Source organism: Barbatula barbatula (genome assembly GCF_947034865.1).
Source record: "Barbatula barbatula genome assembly, chromosome: 1".
In the NCBI taxonomy this organism is placed as follows: domain Eukaryota; kingdom Metazoa; phylum Chordata; class Actinopteri; order Cypriniformes; family Nemacheilidae; genus Barbatula; species Barbatula barbatula.
The window spans coordinates 12871473-12890915 of NC_136766.1; the positions used below are offsets into that span (position 1 = coordinate 12871473).

Sequence of the window (19443 nt, forward strand, 5' to 3'; positions counted from 1 at the left end):
CACATAGGAAATAGGACATTCACTATTGTCACCTGCCCGATAATAGCATAGCTTGCTGCCTCCATACAAGACTGATAAGCATTCGGTTTGCTTTACCATCACATGGCACATTGGTTTCTGCACCCTCTTTCCACAACAAAAACTGATGCAGTATAGATAACAATGTAAACTAGGGCCTGAATCTTTGATCCCCAGTGACAGCTGCAGTTGGGAGGACAGGTGAGGTTAGGAGGAACAGCAGGAGCCAAAACGTGGCGAGAAGGAAGTTCAGGGTGCCATACACCTGTGTCAACATGGCCGAAGCACAACAATGTTTCACTCATCCTCTATATACTGTGTTTTTAATAATGTTGATAACCGAACAATGAGGGTACGCATTGACTTGCATTGGTTTTGTGTCCATTCAATAGACGTGAATGGGTACCGCCATGGTTACCAACAGTTTTCAAAATATATTATTTTGTATTCTGCAAGTAAATGATGACAGAATTGTCATTTTCGAGTGAACTATCCCTTTAATGCCACTGCAAAATGTGCATATACAGTATACCTCCATCTAAAATTGACAGGTTGTGACATCTATATGATCCTGTTTTGATTTAAACTCTACAGATTAAAGGGTTGACAATGCTCTTTATGTCAATCCACCTTTTGTCTTTACAAGAAGCTATATTGAATGTGGATATATATGCCCCGAATCCCATCCCCGAGGGAAAAGTGCTGAACAGGGCAGCTCTTCTTCGTTAATATGGATGACTGAAGCCCAGAACCATTCAGAGAGGCGACACACAACCTCTCATAAACACGCCTTTCTCTTCAGATAAAGAGACAGTGATGTAGCAATACTATCACTACATTCATTCACACACATATTACATTCATTCCTCATCGTCTTGTCTGCCATGTGAGTGGGAAAGTCCGGTAGTCACGCAAATACAAGAATATAACACTGAATAGGCCGGAGAAGATTTAAGCAACATAATCTGATTTGCAGAAGATGGCCCCATTGGATAATGTTAAATGCATAACTTCTCGTATATTCATTAGCCATTTGGAAAAATCTGTCAGATATTCATATCATGTGCACACAAATTGAGTCATCAATACGTCGGTTATCAGGAGGACATTCATTATCTGCATTCACGGAGGAGGGGGTGAACAATAGATGAGCCATGTTGTGTGGTCAGCTCTGTAATGTGAAAATCAATGCACCGATTTCTGAATACTGACACAGCACAAGTGATTCTTTTTCTGGCAATTTACTGTGTATTTAATTTTAATGGCATACAGCGAAAGCTCAAATGAATCAGTGCATCGATATTGCTATTCATACACATCTGTGTCTCCATATCTAAAAAAACAACCATAAAGTACAAAGCAGAGGAGGGAGTTAAATGAAAGAGGCTGAAGGAAGGCGGGGAGCTGAAATCTGCTGATTATTATTTTGGATATTTGTTTGGCAGTCTGCCAAAGCTGTGCTATGTCTCTCCATCTCTCCTGGGGTCTGGTGGAGCTGGGATAGATTAATACAATGCAGTGTGAGCACAATGTTCTCCGAAACCTGCTGCCCTTACAACAAAAATCATGGCAGTAAATGGTATAATGTACAGTATATGTGTATGTAGGGTACAACCATTATTAATTGCATTACCATAGAACCCTTGTCCAAAACGCAATTTGTTAGTGCACAGGCTTTGTAAGGAATTGTGGTATCAAAGATAAAATTAGTCTTTTGTACAGTATGAAGCATGAAACGGCCCAAAGTGTCTTTACAATCAGCTTTCAGACTACACTTGGTAATGAATCAGGCTGGTGAAAGGCCGTATTTAGTGATGGAGTCAGGCTTCATAGTGGTTTCAGGCTCATCTAGGACAGACAGGCTAGTTTATGTGTGTTTATGTAACACAGCTGCAGTTACAGACACCCAACCCCCTGTTTCTCAACACTTCATCCAAGGTCAGAGGTTTTGAGGCCCAATTTAAATCAATTCCTCAAGACTTAGACTGGACCTGCGGATCAAGATTCGTTTGTTCATAAAATCACATGTTTTCCACACCGGCATGAGACACACAGCAGTTGTACTGTTATCCACAAATATCCACTAAACCATGTAATCGTTTGCTGTTGGAGGATTTATCAAGCTGTTCTGGAATGGCACAAGGCCAGTGCTATATGCTGGCTGTCCTTGATTTTTCGAGATGGATGACTTCAATGTTATAAATCTGAGAGAAAGATGTCTTCATCTTTTTATATAGTTGCTTTTGTTAAGAGCATTTCTCAGACAAATCAGTCTCTTGTGTGTGCTTTGAAATGATGCGAGTTTGTCCATGTCTCTTTATGTGTTTAACCACCACACATTGATCACTGTTATTTTCACCTCTCTTATGTCTTGAGGTCTTTCTTATTTTTCTCATTGAAGAACAATGACCAAATATTCAGTTTTATGAATCCATTATAAATGATTATTGAGTGTCACCCTCAATGTCCAACGACTTTTCTTTATTTCTGTTATTCTTTTCCATCTCCCTTTCTCTTTTATCCACACAGTAAGCCTCTCCTCATCTAAGCTCCCTGTCCAACGCCAGGTGCTTCCTCTTATCTCCCCTTTACACCCCCTTCAAGACAGCAACTCTGGCCCACACTGAGCTCAATTATGAAAACACACCTTTAAGTGACCTCCAGAACGTCATGTTCATTTTATCAACCCGTTTCTGTACTATATATTTCTGTATACTATGCCCGAGCAGCAACCTTCCAGTCTCTCTCAAAGATATTGGTTTATATCTGCATAATGAAGGCTGGGGTCACTTCAATGAAAAGTGGTTTCACCAACCAGGCACCACTGCTCCATCCACGTCCTGTCTTTTAGCCCTTTTTTATTATGACTGCTCCGCCCACTTCAGGCTTCAAAATTACTATTCGCAAACCTAAAGGGGACGTCACGGACACTACATCCATGTTTTTTAAAGTCTATGTGGCTGACCAAAAAAGATAACATATTTACAAAATGCCTTGTAGAGCAGTTTGTCCGTTTAGGTCTACTGTAGAAACAACAGGGCAAATTCCTGAAACATGCAAGGGGACCTTCGGTGTATAGAGATAGCTCATTCTTAGTAATAAAAACATAACACAAATCCTGCAAAAAATTACACATTGGACCTTAAACTATTTACTTATATTTATTTTCAAAAGATATAACCGCAAAAATGCATTCAGATAGTAATATATTGTCCCTGTCTGATCTTATTTGCTTATTTGTTTGAACTTCTTGCACAGTTTTACTGGGGCCCAGATCTGCAGTAATATAAACATACAAAGAGAACACAGAGAGAGTGATACTCGGAACAGGCCGTACCTTCCTGCCTTGTCCTGGACTTTGTGTCCGTAGCTCTCTAAACTCTCTAAACAAGCTGACCTGCATATTTGTATAATGTGTCAAATCCATGTTAATATTCAATATATAAAGGTATGTGGTGCATGAACAGTAAGTATATGAGTGCATATCAGAAGTGTCATGTGTACATGCAAAATATGCAAACATGCTCTACGGCACATGCATTCTCTGAATGTCATTCATTCATATCACAGAAATCAGTTTTCTTTAGCATTCCCTTCTTCTGCCGTCACAGTTATCTCTCTAACATTACAGGCACACACAGACTCACACCTGTGCTCAGTCACACACTTCCTGTTACTCAAACATGCTGTTTGAATGAATCATTCATCGTTCACGTGCTGATAGCTGATTTGTCTCTGTTTCATCCTTGAGGCTGAGAGCAGTGAGAAGTGGGTTGGTGGGTGTGTTGAGACGGGTGGGGGAGAGATATCCAAAGCACAAACCCAGTGACCCACACTGTAGGATGCACCTCCCCACTGTGTGGAAACTTTCTGGAGGCCATGCTGGGAAAACAAGAGCCAATTGGGGTAAAACATGTGGGGTCGGAGAGAGGAAAGTTGGCTCTTGATAATAGAAATTCCTAATCTTTGTCATAAACTCTCTCTCTCTCTCTCTCTCTCTCTCTCTCTCAATTTTTCAATTTTCAATTTCAAGGTACTTCATTGGCATGATTGGGTGTTCTTACGATATTGCCAAAGCATTGAACATACCATATAACAAAAGGCATACAACAAGTACAAACATTAGAGTAAAATGTAATTAAGGTGCTAAGTAAGAGATAATATATAGAATAAAATATAAAATAAAGTATATGTAGATATACAAATTAAGTATTGAATATAAAAGTAAATGTATAAAATGTACATTTCAGGCAGAAACATGTGAATGGACTAAATGTAAACAGTGTATGTGCATTGATGTAACAGATCAAGGCAATAGTTTGTGGGTCGACTTCAGCTGGCAGATTGCAACCCAAATCTCACAGATTCCAAACATGTGTGGAATTTACTGTAATAATCAATGGCACGTCCTTGAGAAAACAGTGAGCTTCTCTGCTGTGCGGGTTTCACTGGGTCATTACCCTTTCTCTTGTTCAGGACCCGACGGGCTCTACAGTGAGGTGTTGATATGTACAGAGAGAATTCCACAGATAAGTGTGCGGCTTGCACTACTGAAGATAGAGAACGGTAGATGCCATTCCCTGCTAATGCAATACGGAAGAAACTGACTGTCAGTGCCAAAATGCTAAGATAAACAGACAATGGAATACATGCACAACTAATTTTAAAAAATTTAAAAGCAGGAGTTAAATTGTCATAAATAACATTTTTGATATAATAAGTTATTAAAGCTACCATGAGAAATTGCTATATTGATGCATGCCTTAAAAATTCCTACAAAAAAATAACCCAATAAATTGTCCTGTCATCCTGCTTTAAATCCCCAGTGAGTAGTGCTTACGCAGGCAGATCTGCTGCAACCGAAATCATTTATGCAGCGTTTATGCAACATGTAATTGTTAGTGTGTTTTTGTGGATGTATTGTGTACATCAGGACGTGCGGTTGTGCTGATTTCCATGTGTCAGCAGGCTCACATACACTGTGCCAGCATAATGTTAAAGAGACCCACACTGCAGCAGTCAGCAAGAGAAGAAAGGGGGAGGAGAAAGGAGATGAAGAGTGGGGGGATGGGGTGCTGGAGGAGACTCCTGATTGTGGTGGAAGGATGTAGACGTTTATAGTTTCCCTTTGCAGCCACAAGAGGGGGCCAATACAGATGCCCCATGCAGGGCATGCACAACCAGACAATGCACATGGCCACACCTTTCTTTGAGCGTGCTGTAATACAAAAATCAAACCCCAGACCTATTTAATTCTAAATATGTCTACATTTCTATTCTAAATCCACACAATGAATACAACACAGATCCAAAAGGCATAAACATATACATGTTCATTTTATGCACATGACACCATTGGTGGCGAATACACACACACACACACACACACACAGGAAGAGGTCAGTCCACAGTCATCTTTGTAATCTTAGAATGGGGAGGATGAAACAATTGTCATTGTTTGTTATTGCGGAGATGTTATTGTTGATGCTATCTCTCACCTGCCTGAAAAAACCCAGAGCTTGTAAATCAACACACCGGCTAAATTAGATGTTGTAATACAGAGTAATGCTATAGGGTGGAGATGACCTGCTTTCTCTGACAGCTTTCCATTTAAAAGCAGAGCTCTGAAATTGTGTAGAGGGCTGGTGTCGCTCAGACGGGGCTAGACTTCAACTTCCTTCCCACCAGGCAGGCAGAGAGACAGAGACCTCTGTTTCACCCCGTCGCATCAGTGCTGAGTTTGGCATGCTGCAGGGTCACACAACGGGGATGAGACAGAGTTATGCAACTGTTTGGGTGCTTCAATGTTACTTTAGTGTGTGTGGAGTAAAAAGACAGTGCGTGTCTTAAAGGCAGCTACGCTTTCTTTTAGAACCATCTATCTGGCCATGTTAGCGTTTATTTTGTGACACCTCTCAGTTCCAGACATCCAAAACACCCAAGTGTCAGATATCATCAGTGTAGCCACTTCTGGAACCCTTGAGGACAGAGGGAGAGCCAAAAAGCTAATCTTTCCCAATTCATTCCTTTCTCTCTCTGTGTCCACTTGCTATCTCTTATGCTATGTCTTTGTTCCTTTGTGAAATGTATTGAGGGATTTAAGAAAAAAAATATTATGGGAGGCTAAATGAATCAAAAAGTAGAATGTCTGCAATTTCCTGTAATACATCTACCTGGAAACCAAAGCACATACACAGGACACATTCTCTCATGCGACAATGTAATTTAAAATCAATATATTCAGTGGCTTCTAGAAAACTGTGAAGTGCCATTGGCACATTTTGAAAAACAAATCGGTTGCTCCTGACATTTTCATGAAAATACAAATGAGAATTGAAAGTGCAGTGACCACAAAGTGGAATTTTACTCGCTGATATTTCATTAACTCTCTCTATAAATGCTTACTGGTCAAAAATATTTTCACAATCCCTGAGGCTTGAGTTGCTTTCTCTCTTCCAAGAACTGGCAGGTTACAACCTTGCCAGAGTTTACTTATATTTTTAGACTGTTTCACTCATAGCATTGTTGTTGAGGGAAATTGCATATTAAATCAGGAAGGCGTATGGTTTAGTATCACATTTTGTTTATATTTTAAGGTCTCTGCCGTCTTTTATGGGAAGTAACTTGTTTTCTTTCTTTCATTTCCTTTTTTTATTTTTGTTTCCTAATTTTCTTTATCCCACAAATCTTCTTTCTCCCTTTTCGTGTTTGTAGATGTGGGGTAATATATCTGTATACTTCCCATATTTGTGTGATTTTAGAACTGTTGAGAAGTATCACAAGGTGAGGATGTGACAAAATGCTGAAGTTAAATTGCTTTATTTCCTAAACTAATGGTAGGAAGTGACCTGCATGAATTGAGCATTGCATATAATAGAAATGATGTTGTAGACGTGTGTTGCAGCAACTTTAATAGTATTTTTTATAGTACATGAGTAATTCTGCATTTATTTCTGAAATGTAATAATTTCTTAAATTTTTTTAAACTTTTTGTGAAATTTAAGAAAAACATTTGATCAGTTGATATTTGCCATGATTGTTGCACTATATACTATGCTTGATACAACCTGATACAAACTAATGGCCAAATTGTTGCTTGTGGTGGAAAAACGCCACGACTGCAGGACAGTCGTAATTTGATAAACAATTTTGGTTTAGGACTTTTTACCAATGTTTTTAGGGTACAATATTAGATGTTGTTTAATTAAACAAAAATCTTACTAAATAATAACTCATAACATTATCATATCATATCATATCATAGCATATCATAGCATGTATAACATAGTTTTATGACAAACCAATATAACAAAGCAAGGATTTCCACTGTCCAGCATCAAATCATTCAGATCTTATCTCATGCAGAAAACTGCATAAAGAACTCATGCAGAAAAGCTGATTCAGGGTTGTTGGAGTCATGACAGAATTTTCTCTCTGGCTGAAGTAGATCTGTCCTGAGTCTGCTCTCAACACCTGGGGGCATTGTGCTGAGAGCATATGGCAGGGTGGAGAGGAGGTGAGAAGGGTGTGAGGTTCGTAATGGAGAAAAAATATTTAATGAGCCTCAACCAGCAGACTGTAATCAGTGATCTCCCTCTGTCACTTACCTCATAGTGAGTCTTTTTGTTTGAAGTTACACCCCAGGACCTGTTTCCCCAGTGTGCCAACTACCTTCCTCCCCATTTATTCTCTCTCTCTCACCTGTAATGTGTGTATTCTGTAAACCATTCCTGCCTGAAGTGCGGAACGTTGGAAATTTTATGCACTTAATGGCCACAATTTGCCCTTCATGGGGCGAGGCTACATTTGTAAAGCCCAGCAGAAGCAAATCACATGAATTTAACACACAAAATATCTGCCAAACTAAATTTATTTCCATAAATGTACTTCGGTAGTGAAACTGATGTTCTTTGTTCTCTCTCTCTGTCTTTCTAATTTTCAAGATGAACCGTTCTTTCACAGTGATCTAGTGTATATCAAGAAACTCTTTCCTAGCGCAATGTATGAGAGTGTTGAGAGAAAACAGAGACGGAGAGCAGTTTAATTTCAGTTGCAGGCCCTGTGTCTGTTCTTGGGGTGTTTACGCTGCACTGTGTCTGGAAAACTTTAACCAGCTAATAGAAAGGGGCAAATATAACCAGAAGATATATAGAATCTGCCTTGGAGTTTCCCTCATAGTATACTATATATAAATACAGTATACTTATAGTATTAATGTAAACAGATGGACACAGTTTATTTCAACTATTGGATAGAAGAGAGCTCATCTGGGAATATTTATCACATTGGTCAGCATGCTGAATTGCTAGAGTCTGAGGTTGAATTTGTGTGGTTGTTCTCATGTTTAGACTGAATGCTTTCTGTTCCATACAGCTTTATCAGTGTTTAACACTGTCTGTGTGATTGCCAATCCCACAATGCGTTGTGAAATGCTCAGTGAAAAGACTTTGTTGCTGCATATCATATATAATACTAAACAATATTTGGTAATAATAGCTATAAATAGTTCCTCATAAGTTCCAAATGAGGTTCCATAGAGTCAAAATCTGTACCTTGTACCCAATGACTTCTAACATGAGTGGCCAATGACGTGCTGTGACAGATCATCATAGAGTTTCCATCAACCAGAACTAGACTACTGCACCCCTCATACACGCCATGTAAACAGACATTAACTCTTATCTGCCAACACACCCTGACAGACACACATTTCTCTCACCCACACTCTTTCCCTCATCTCCCCTTTTTCTTCTTCTTCTCTCTGCCCCCACTGTCATCAAATTGATAAATAATTCAGTGCCACAGGTTCTCTGGCAGCTCTGTCTAAGTAAGCAAAGCCTCTGATTTACCTGTCACCCACATACTCCTAAAAACCAAGGTCAATGTTGCTTTAGATACAATTTTTAGATTGAAATTTGTGCATTCAGTTCAAACAACTAGTGCATGTTCAACATACAAGACAAAATAATCAAACTTCTACGATGTAGTTTTGAGTAGCCAGTGTTTTAAAGCACATGCAGAAGTTGTTCTCATGAGTGAGCACTGCTACTTCCCTTTGATTACATAATGACTGTGTGGTTTCAGATACATTGTAAGAAGCAGACTACATGGAAGAACAAAAACTGTAGATGTCAATGGCTTTCTAACCTGCCTGCAATGTTCTTTCACTCAAGGTGACCGAGTGCAACATAGTTTTAATATTTAATCTTAAACACACAGGCATGCCGCTTATGTTCCCATTTCCATTGTTCATGTTCACCAGATTGCAGAAGGGAACAAGACTGTTGGTGATTTCATCTTGTTCAAGTTGCTGATTTAATTAATTACTTTTTTCGAGATACAGATATGAGAAATGAGGTGTGTTTGTGCGTAATGGTGTTTGTATTTGTGGCATGTTGTGGTCTTCTGAAATGAGATGGCAAAGTCCCTGTTTTTGTGAATCACAAATTCATATTCCATTGCCGGTTTCTGTGTTAAAGACATTGGATGTCTTTTACAACCACCATATTGAACAACATTTATTTCAGGCCAGTTTGCAGACTGTCAAGAACCTTATTAAATTGACAAGGTAATGGCAGTATTTCAGTAGCCGACAGTCCAGTATTTCCAACACAATCTCATTGGAAAAAATGTAAATATTTAACAATGTGGCTAATTTTGTCTAATATGTACCATCTAATTCGTCCATTTCAGTACAATTTGCTTTCGTGTCAGTGACGTGGTGGGACTTCAGTGTTGCTTCATTCTTTCTTTTTCTTATACTAGAAAAAGTCACCTTGTAAAATTGTTTCCAATTCCCGTGAGATCATTGGTATTTCCCCATCACATTCCCTCCATCAGCTCAATGAGAATAAAATGACTTAGAAGATGGCAAAATATTATGCTCTCATGTCACCATTTGAGTAGATTAAAAATAGTTAAAGGGAAAGTTTGCCCATAAATGAAAATTCTGGCATAAATGACGTACCCACTTGTCGTTCCAAATCTGTATGACTTTCAATCTTCTGCGCAAACCAAAGAAGATATTTCGAAGAATGGTGGTAACCAAACAACATTGGCCCCCATTGACTTCTATTTTATGGACTCAAAATATCTTATTTTGTCTTCCACAGAGGAGTCTATAGATATAAAGGTTTTGATTAAATTATAATATAATTTTCTTCAATAATGTCAATAATGAGGTAAATTCAATTTAATCTCATTTTTATCCAATTATAATAATCTTTTTTCTGATATTTTGAGGATTTACAACCCACTTTGGCTTCAGAAAAAATGTGTGCAGTCATTAAAATAATAAACTACAGCAAATCCTTGGCTTAGCAGCTGCAGTGTCTGTAACGCCTGCAAAAGGATGTGTAAAACATCAGACGCCACGTGCACCGGTTGGGCTGGATCACAATGCAGTTCAAGGCAAAACGAGCTCCGCTTAGCACGTGGCCTGTGGTTCCCCTGCCTCTGTTTAATGGTCTAGAATGATTAAATGTCAGGGTATAAAATTCTCTCTCCGCTAATGGCTGAAGGGAGAAGGGAACGGAGGAAGGGGGTTGGGCGGCACAACAAAGACACATCTCCCCTCACAGAGGCTCCATGCTGGGACTGTCACTAGCTCACACACACACAGACCCCATACAGAACCCCCCATCTTCCGTTATCTTCCCTCTCCACATCCCTCACACGTGCATTTCACCGGCTCTGTTACAAAAGTGTGCTAGTCCAGAGCTTGAATGTGTGTAAGCTGGGGGAGGGACAGAGGATAAGAAAGACCAAAAGAAGAAGAGTGAGCAAATGAGGGGAAAGGGTAAGAAGACAGACCCAGCCCTCTTAGTGGCCATTAAGCTAACTCGTGGATCAATATGGATTGTAACTATAACTGAGCACAGACTGAAAGGTTTCTGTAGGCCTGTATATAATGACAGCATTATAGACCAGCTGCACAGATGGGCAAAGCAATGCCAGGCCATCAATCACAAAGGGAGGGATTGAAAAAAACAATGGGAGTCCCCTCTGAGTTTTTCAGCAATTTTTAAACACACTGCTTTTCGACTCTACAGGATAGAAATCTGTGTTAGAAATTAGTTAATTATTTCACATCCCAAGAGTGTTTAAGAGTGAGACAGGTCTGCATTTTCTACAGCGGATACTGCTGTAGTATGAACTAAGCCATAGTTGACCGGATACTGCTGTAGTATGAACTAAGCCATAGTTGACTTTCATCAGTACGGATCAACAGGAATCTTAGTCATGTGATTTAAAATAAACTGTGAGAGAGTCAGGCACACATATTTCAGATTTTTGTTGAAATCCTATTCTTTTTCTCACACTCCGTGTCTTCATCTTTTTCTCCTTTTAAATGGTAAAATACAAGTGATTATACGATCTACACAAACATTTCTACTGGAATAATATTAAACCTCTAAAAACACATCATAATAATACAAATTGTAATAATAAAATGTTGAATGCAATAATACAAATTAAATTTTAGCTATTTGCTATCATTTCTATCAAATGTGTAGTGTGAATCTTTTTTTATAGAGTAGAGGAGAACAAACTAAAAGATGACATTTCCTCATGTGTAGAAAGAGACAGGAAAGCAAGCTCAGGTTTGTGCCAAGGCACCAGTATAGAACACATAGTGCTGGTGTATCCAAGCACTGCAGCTGGGGCTACACAACTATGCACTGTGTAGAGGGTCTTTCAATCAAGATGCAAGCAGGGCCTCTCATCTGTTGTACATAAAAGTGAAGGAAAAGAGAGGAAGAATAGCGGAGGAAGGGAGAGAGAGTGTCGTAGGAAGAAGGAATCTTAACAGAGTGGGATGGGGAAACTAGACACCTGAAAATTCCTTACACCGGAATCACCATTCAAAACAAAGTAAATAAATATCTTATCTTATTCTCTTTTGTTTTCTTTTTCATTAAAGTTCTCAGACCGTATGTGCATTGCATAAAGTCAGACCTAAAGTTTAACCAGACCTAACTGAATTTAACTTTTTTGTACCGGCAGGTTTATAATTCACATTATCATTTGACAAAGAACACGTTTAACGGTGACTTGAAACAATGAAGGCAATGGGTTCATCCACCCTAAATCCCCCCAACCCCCCTTGGCCTTACAGAACATTCCTTTCATAAATCTGTATGCCTGTGTGTGTGTGTGTGTGTGTGTGTGTGTGTGTGTGTGTGTGTTTTTAAGAAACCAGAGAATTTTCTTGGTATGTGGAGGAGCTCATTATGGTGTCGGTGAAGGGCACTGGGGAACCTTCAGATATTTCCAGATTCCTCTGTCTCAAGACTTTTCTTGTGACCACCAATGATGTCCCCTCACGTGAACAGACACAGTTCCTTGTTCAGTAATCATTTGTGCACATTAGCACCTATGTCAGACAAGCCCTTTACTCTTTTAAGGAGTAGTTGAGAGATCGCATGGCAAGCACTTTGTGCTTTAATTTATGTGCTTTTCCTCCTCAGAGGGCTTCCTTCTGCTCTGCATGGGGTAGTTGTGTGCATGTGAAATGTCTAGAGGTAGAGGGGTGATAATATCATTTGTCATGGCTACTCTCTTCCTCTTTATGAAGGAAAACCTTTCCCAACCCTGTTCCCCCTACTGCAATGTGCTGCATTGCATTGTGTCCCTCTAGTTATCCTGGAAGTCATGAGAAACGGCTGTGTATCCATTCTCCTGCTTTACTTGATCTCCTGTAGAGTAGGTAAATTTGGCCTCTGAATGGACATTAAAATGCACGGCCATGTTGCATGTTGCTCAAAACAACATGTGTCTAAGGCCCTGCCCCACAAAACAAATTTACAAAGTCAATGACTCCTGGGACATTGCTGAAATGGTGACCTGCCGGTCAGATCCGCACTACCAAACAAAATGGCCGAAAACAAAGTAACTGATGCAGCTGTTGAGAAAACTCCTCCCATATTAATTCAGTGCCAAAAAGCACGCACAGGCTGGACGCATTCGGTAGTGATCAAATTGATCTGTTCACTGCATGAGCCAGACTCTATCATACAGTACTTTACCATTTATTTGGGATACTCTTTTAAATAATACACAAGTCAAATTCTAATCACACATTCAGCACAACATTCACGAAAAACAAACGTGTGCAAGAAGGAAAGAACCATTCTTAAGGTATAACAGAGTGTTTTATTGTCTAAGCCAAGTCATTAAGTTATATGAACATTCCTTACTGCTTTCCCATCATGACAAATTCAAAATGCTTTATCCCTAACTCTCCTTAATACACGGTGACAGAAATGATGTGGTCTAAATTAGATTATATACTATTAAGGGCTAATCCAATAAACCATTTTAATATGCATCAGACTCACACAAAAAATATGAAACTATTCATTCGATTACATTTTTTGACAGCATCCAGGATTTTTGTTCTACCAGCTTGTTTTTTATTCTTGTTTCAGTCCATGTGTAATCATCCTCTACCTGGCTTAAATATTCACCAGACCTCCACGCTCGCCCTCTTCAATGACAGCAGGACACAGGGCACAAACATTTCAAACACTGTTCGCTCTCTTTCTCAATCTTGCTCACATTCTCCCTCTCCAATTTCTTTTCAGTCTTTAACCCTCACATGTTGTATTCTTTCTCACTTGCTCTGTTAGCTCTTGGGTGGTATTTCTTTTTGGTTAATCAGAAATTCCTTTTGGCTGAGAAACCACAACAGGCATCTTTGACATTTTTTCAGAAAACCCACGTTCAGACGATTGTTTCAGTTTTTTGCATCAGTATTCACATTTAGGGTTTGTTTCTCAGATTAATTCGACTCACTGTGGCACTTCTACCATGTCCCCGACTGGAAGAGGAACCTGAATGTCAGCAGCCAAATTTAAGTCCTTTTTCAGTTGACATTCACCCTGGTCCTGAGGGGGTTCTTTGTCCCTTACACCATTCATGCATGCATCAGCCGGAGACTCTGGGGCATCCACCTCATGGCATTCCCCATTCACCTTAGGGGGAGCTGACACAGAATCCTCTGCTGAGGCGGCAATCTCACACTCTCCATTATTGAGCTTTGGATCTGTTGTGGTTGGGACAGATTCCTCAGAGGAGATATCATTGTTGGAGGTTGATTCCAAGATGACGATCGAAGGGATGAGCCCTCCTGTGCTTTTTTGCTCAGGTGCAGGCTCATCTTCGGTTGGCTCTGGGGTCGGCTCAGGCTTGTCTTGTATTAGTGTGACTTCAGGAGTTGCAGCAGTTTGCTCTATGACTGGTGTGGGTTTCTCTGGGCTACGCACAGCTGTGTCTACGTCTGGCTCGGAAACAGGCTCAGTCACTGGCTCAGCCTCAGCGACTGGCTCTGGAGCTTCTGTCTCAGGTTCTGGCACTGCCTCTGTGGTTTCTGTAAATTCAGTGGACACCTCAGTGGCATTTTCAACCTTCTCAACTACTTCTTCAGTTATCTGCTCTGTAACAGGCTCTGCTGGGGAAGCTGCAAGTTGAGGGGAAGATAGTGGCTCTTCTGGCACAGGGGCTGGTGGACCTGCCACTGGTGACTCCTTCACTGGATCTTCAAATATTTTCACAGGTTCCTCAACCACAGGTGCTTCCGGCACAACTGATGGTTCCTGAGGCATAGCTGCGGATTCCTTTGTCACTGGTGACTCCAGCAAAGCTGCCGGTTCCCCAGGTGTGGGTTCCTCTGCTACCAGTACCTCTGATGAAACTGCTGGTTCCTCTGGTGTGGCTGCAGGTTTCTCTGTCACTTGTGTCTCAGGTGAAGCTGCCAGTTCCTTAGATGTGACTGTGGGTTCCTCTACCACTGGTGCCACTGACAAAACTGCTGGTTCCTCGGGTGTAGCTGGAGGTTCCTCTGTCACCTGTGTGTCAAGTGTAGCTGCCAGTTCACAAGGTACAACCGGAGGTTCCTCCAACACTGGTTCCTCAGGCGAGCTTGCAGGTTTCTCTGCTACAGGTTGCTCTACCTCAGCTGGTTCCTCAGGGGCAGACACAGGTTCTTGTGTTACCGGTGACTCTGGAGGAACTGCTTCTTCCTTAGGTGTAGCAGCAGGCTCTTCGGCAACAGATGCTTCTGCCAAAGCTGCTGGTTCTTTGGGTGCTGGTGTCTCTGGTGCAGATGCTCTGACTTCTGCTGCTGGTTTCTCTGGTGCACTTGCTGGTACCTCTGCTGCTTGTTTCTCTAGTGCAGTTGTTGTAACCTCTGCCGGTGGTGCCTCTGCAGCTGGTGTTTCTGTCACAGCTGCTTTTTCCACAGCTACTGGTTCTTCTGGTGGACTTTCTGGTGCCTCCGATGCAGCAGTAGATCCCTCTGTTGCAACAGCCGGTTCTTCTGTTGTAGCATTGTCTTTCTTCACCTCTGTTGTTGAGGGAGAGGTAGCTTGCTCGGCTGATGTGTCTGATTTCCCCACTGCAGTGTCTTGAGGAACCACCTCTGCCTCGGTTACAGGAGACTCTGCCTTGTTCTCAGATGGGGTAACTGCTGTAACTGCGCTCTCCTCTTTCTTCTCTTTAGGATCACTGACGTCATATCCCTTCTTCCGTTTGCTCAGCTTGCCTCCCATGATGTGCCCTGCAGGAATAAAAGAACAACTTACATTATATGATGAACCTTGAAACATTTTAGGTTGTATTATATAGACTATTAATTGTAAATGAATATTAATCCATTATAAATAAATAAGGAGACAATTTTAAACTTAAATTAGTCTGCCCGCATAGCCCACCCTGTCTATCCTTATAAAGGGTACTCACTCAGTCATTTTAATCCAATGCAATCTCTGCCAAGGACTTTGAATGCAGTCCAGTTTTGTTAAGCAGAAGGCTATGGATTAAGGACAAAGAGTGACTGGAAGGGAATGTCACTTGGTTCTTACCGTAAGTGTTGAAGCCAGTGAACATTCTATTTAAAATGATTAAAAAACCCAGGCTCGTCAGACACTGATTGTAAATCTGTGTAGGAGTAGGACTAATACACCATTTTCTTACTTCTAAATCCTTGAAGGCTAGACTTTATCTACAGCCAGTTTCAAAACAAATGTGTTAAAAGTTACGAGTGATGTAATGTGGGTATACTACCTTATGAAAGCAGTGGTTCGGTTTCTGTTTAACCTCTTGACACAAAATGCATATATTGTGTGTGTGTGTTTTATGGTTTGTAAACCATTTAAGTTTGGTGAGGTTAAAAGATAATAAATCGAGGGGAAAGTCTGAGATAACATGACTGAGCATGCAGGCTTTCCACTTTCATCAAATGGCTCTACTGCACAGTTAAAGAAACCAACTTTTATCTATTTATTCACTCACTGCCATGAGAACAACTTGTGTTAAAATAAACAGGCAACAACATAAAATGGATGTAATGTAATTCAGCAATACAGCAGCTCCCCCTTTCAACCAAAATGCTTTGTAACAAAAAATTAAGGGACCTAGTTCAACTTTATGTTGGTATGCGTTATTTGACATTAAATGTAATTCTATACCAAATGTATAAGCAATTTGGCGATATACTAGTGTAAGAGCCTACACCGAGATGCTGATTAAAATAGGTTCTGTTGCATTTAAAGCTGCACTAAAACGACATCTTTAAAAAAATATTTGAGTAATATTACATTAACTTTAGCACGGTGGGATTATAATAGGAGCTGTCCATAGTGCTGCACTGGGGCAAACAAGACGGGATGCGCAGTCATGCACCAACCCGACCTGCAAATGTCCAGCTGCTGCTGAGACGTGCAGTCTGTGTTAATCTTTCACTGAAGACACTTTATACCGCCGGCAGTTTGCACATACAGCGCTCTGTCTGGACCAGTAACGTTACACTTAACAAGCTCCGCTGTTTCTGCAAATCTTTCTTCGTTAAGTAAATATATCGAAACTCTCCAAAAAAGATTCTAATCATAAATACTGAACAACCATGTTAAACCATCCCATCCCACTTCATAAGACATGAACGTGTAAAAGGTAAAAAAATGTTTAAGTTAACAGTGAATTTAAACTCGTGTCTGATAAGACGATGTATAATATTGTCTTTTAGATTATTTTTCCATGGATAGTGATTTGAGTGTTCCCCACCCCCACAACCCCCACCCATTTGACTTCTCCCTTCATATCGATCAGCTTTTTCATATACCTGAATGAGCTTTTTATTTCTGTCCAAATAAATTCTTTCGATTTCCTTATAACCCTGCTTTTCGCTGAAAAGCAGTAGTGAAAGAACAACTACATACGTTTCTGCCATCAAACTGTTAAGGGCTACCTGTAACCCACATATTTCTTAAATTCTTTTATGTCTAGTTGTTCATTTTAATATGCTTTAAGTCAAGATCTCCCAAAATCTTATGAAGACCTCTTGAAGATACCATGTAGAACATTTAGAATGTATCATTTACTAAAGTGTCTTTCACACATTGTTGGCAAAAAAGCTGTAATTCTATTTTTACTGTTTAGTTATTTTTATTTAGTGATATAGGATGCTTTAGTTGTACAGTGTTTAGTTAACATGAGTGACACTTAAAATGAAGAGAACAAAGGACGGCTCATCGATTCGACTATTAACAATGTCTCCTTTAGCGGTGCGAGGAGTCTCAATTCAACGAGTTTATGCGATTTTGCCGTCTATTTATAAAGTCCCTACAGAATCGAAATACAAAAATTAACTAACCTGTTTTTTTGGCTGCTTTAAACCCTGGAAATCCGTTCGTGCGCTGAATGCACTTTTCTCTCTCCTGTAGTGATGTATGCGATCCAGTCGCACCCAGTACTCACTCCCCGTGGTCCAATCTGCGACTGGGCGTTTTTTCTCCTTTCACCCCTCCTGTTAAACCCACTGCTTGTGAGACATCTGTCGTTATCACAGCCTCCTGCCCACAATCCATATACCCTCCCCTGCTTTCTCCTCCCTTCCCCCCACTTTGGGTGCATATTTTACTAGATTAGGTGGGCTTTATAATGGGTTTTGGGAATAATACCCCTTTTCTTGATCGCTATAGCAACCGTATTTCTTTGACTTAAAAGTTGGTGTATTTGCCTTTTCCACCTGCCTGTTTGGTTTTAGCATAGATCTTTCTCTTACAGTAATTCAGTAACAGTATAAAAATTTCAAAGGACTGATCCTCTCCCAAAACATTACTCTGTTTAAAAAAAGACATCATAATAATAATAATAATAAACAGCATTGCCTAATAATTTCACCACATAGAAATTACTCCACGACTGCGTCACGGGTTACTGTAAGAAAGCCATGAGGTTGTCACCGATAGTATTCTCCAGTCTGACACATGGCACCCAGGTGTAATTTGGCTGCCTGGTGTTAATAGAATATCATAGGTACCATTGCAATGACATTTCACGGGGCTTAACTAACAAACATAGGCTTTTCTTCTTCAACTTAATTGATTAATTGATTCATTCTTCTTCACCATTTTTTTAAAGATTCATAACTTTTATTTTGTAGATTGTATGGAAAATGTGGTAATCAGTCTATAGGGTGGTACTGGTGTGTTCTCCATCCTTTGAATGTACTGGATCACTTCTTAAAAAATTCTTAATAAACAGATGGGTATTTTAATGATCAAAAAGTGCTCTGCAACACAGTACGTGTCATAGTAAACATGCTGAAAAGTATGGAAGTACACCACATACATTGAGATAAAATAATGTACATGCAATTTATAATAATGCGACACAGCACGAAGGACTGTCTACAGTGCATTGCAAAGCAAACTTACTTTGGACAAAGTCGGTCAGTCTTTTCAATAATTTTGAATGAATTGTAATGTAGACTAGAAATTTATATTTTTTTGTCTTACCTCATCACAGGCTCTTGATTAAATCACATTGAGGAGAGGAATGAACCAGTGCCGCCCTTTCATCCCTACTAGACACATGAATGTGATGAAACATGGCCGTGAGAAAGTAGTTTCCTCTCTGTATTTCAGCTTGTTGTACAGCACAGTTTGCATTTGTATTGTCCTTACTGTCAAGATAAGAAATCAAATAGCGTAATGCAGAATATGCATTAGCACGTTTATTTTTATGTCAAACTCCTAATGCTCTAGTGTGTTGAAAAGATTAAATAACTGTGGAAAACTGCTTCTTTCAATGATCTACATTAATGTTGAAAAATTGCACTTAATGTTTCCATGTTGGTTGTACAGCGTGTGTGTGTGTGTGTGTGTGTGTTTGTGTGCGAGTAATTTGTTAAAATACCCAGCTATTCTGGGCAGAGAGTTCAAGGTTACAGAGTTCCCAGACTATGTGTGCTGAAAGGTTTATGATCTGTGAGCTTTGTGCCCCCATAGAATGTCTGGCAAACACGGCTTACGTTAATCATATGTATCCTGTCAAACAAACAACAACAATGAGCACTAGGGAAAGCCTTGAAATCTAACTTACTTTTTAGGGCAATGAATAATGAGGAGAGCAGCCTCTAGTGTC

The 19443-nt window shown here is 40.0% G+C and overlaps 1 protein-coding gene across 2 annotated transcripts; it reads right to left on the reverse strand.

The window, feature by feature from the left end:
* Window positions 1-13034: 13034 nt before the first annotated feature.
* Window positions 13035-18893, reverse strand: LOC306909598 (uncharacterized protein). Of its 2 annotated transcripts, XM_079483478.1 has the most exons (3): window positions 18816-18893; window positions 17669-17821; window positions 13035-15577 (listed from the first exon to the last, which is right to left on the reverse strand). In XM_079483478.1, the coding sequence occupies exon 3, from the start codon at window positions 15567-15569 to the stop codon at window positions 13812-13814; it is 1758 nt and encodes a 585-aa protein (XP_079339604.1). In that variant the 5' UTR covers window positions 15570-15577; window positions 17669-17821; window positions 18816-18893; the 3' UTR covers window positions 13035-13811. The 2 variants fall into 2 exon arrangements, with proteins under 2 accessions (XP_079339604.1, XP_079339603.1); XM_079483477.1 differs by lacking the exon at window positions 18816-18893 and having other exon boundaries at window positions 17669-17841.
* Window positions 18894-19443: the final 550 nt, after the last annotated feature.

Excerpts from the sequence above, each read along its gene's own strand:
- LOC306909598 (XM_079483478.1), bottom strand. The coding sequence starts at position 15,569 with ATGGGAGGCAAGCTGAGCAAACGGAAGAAGGGATATGACGTCAGTGAT.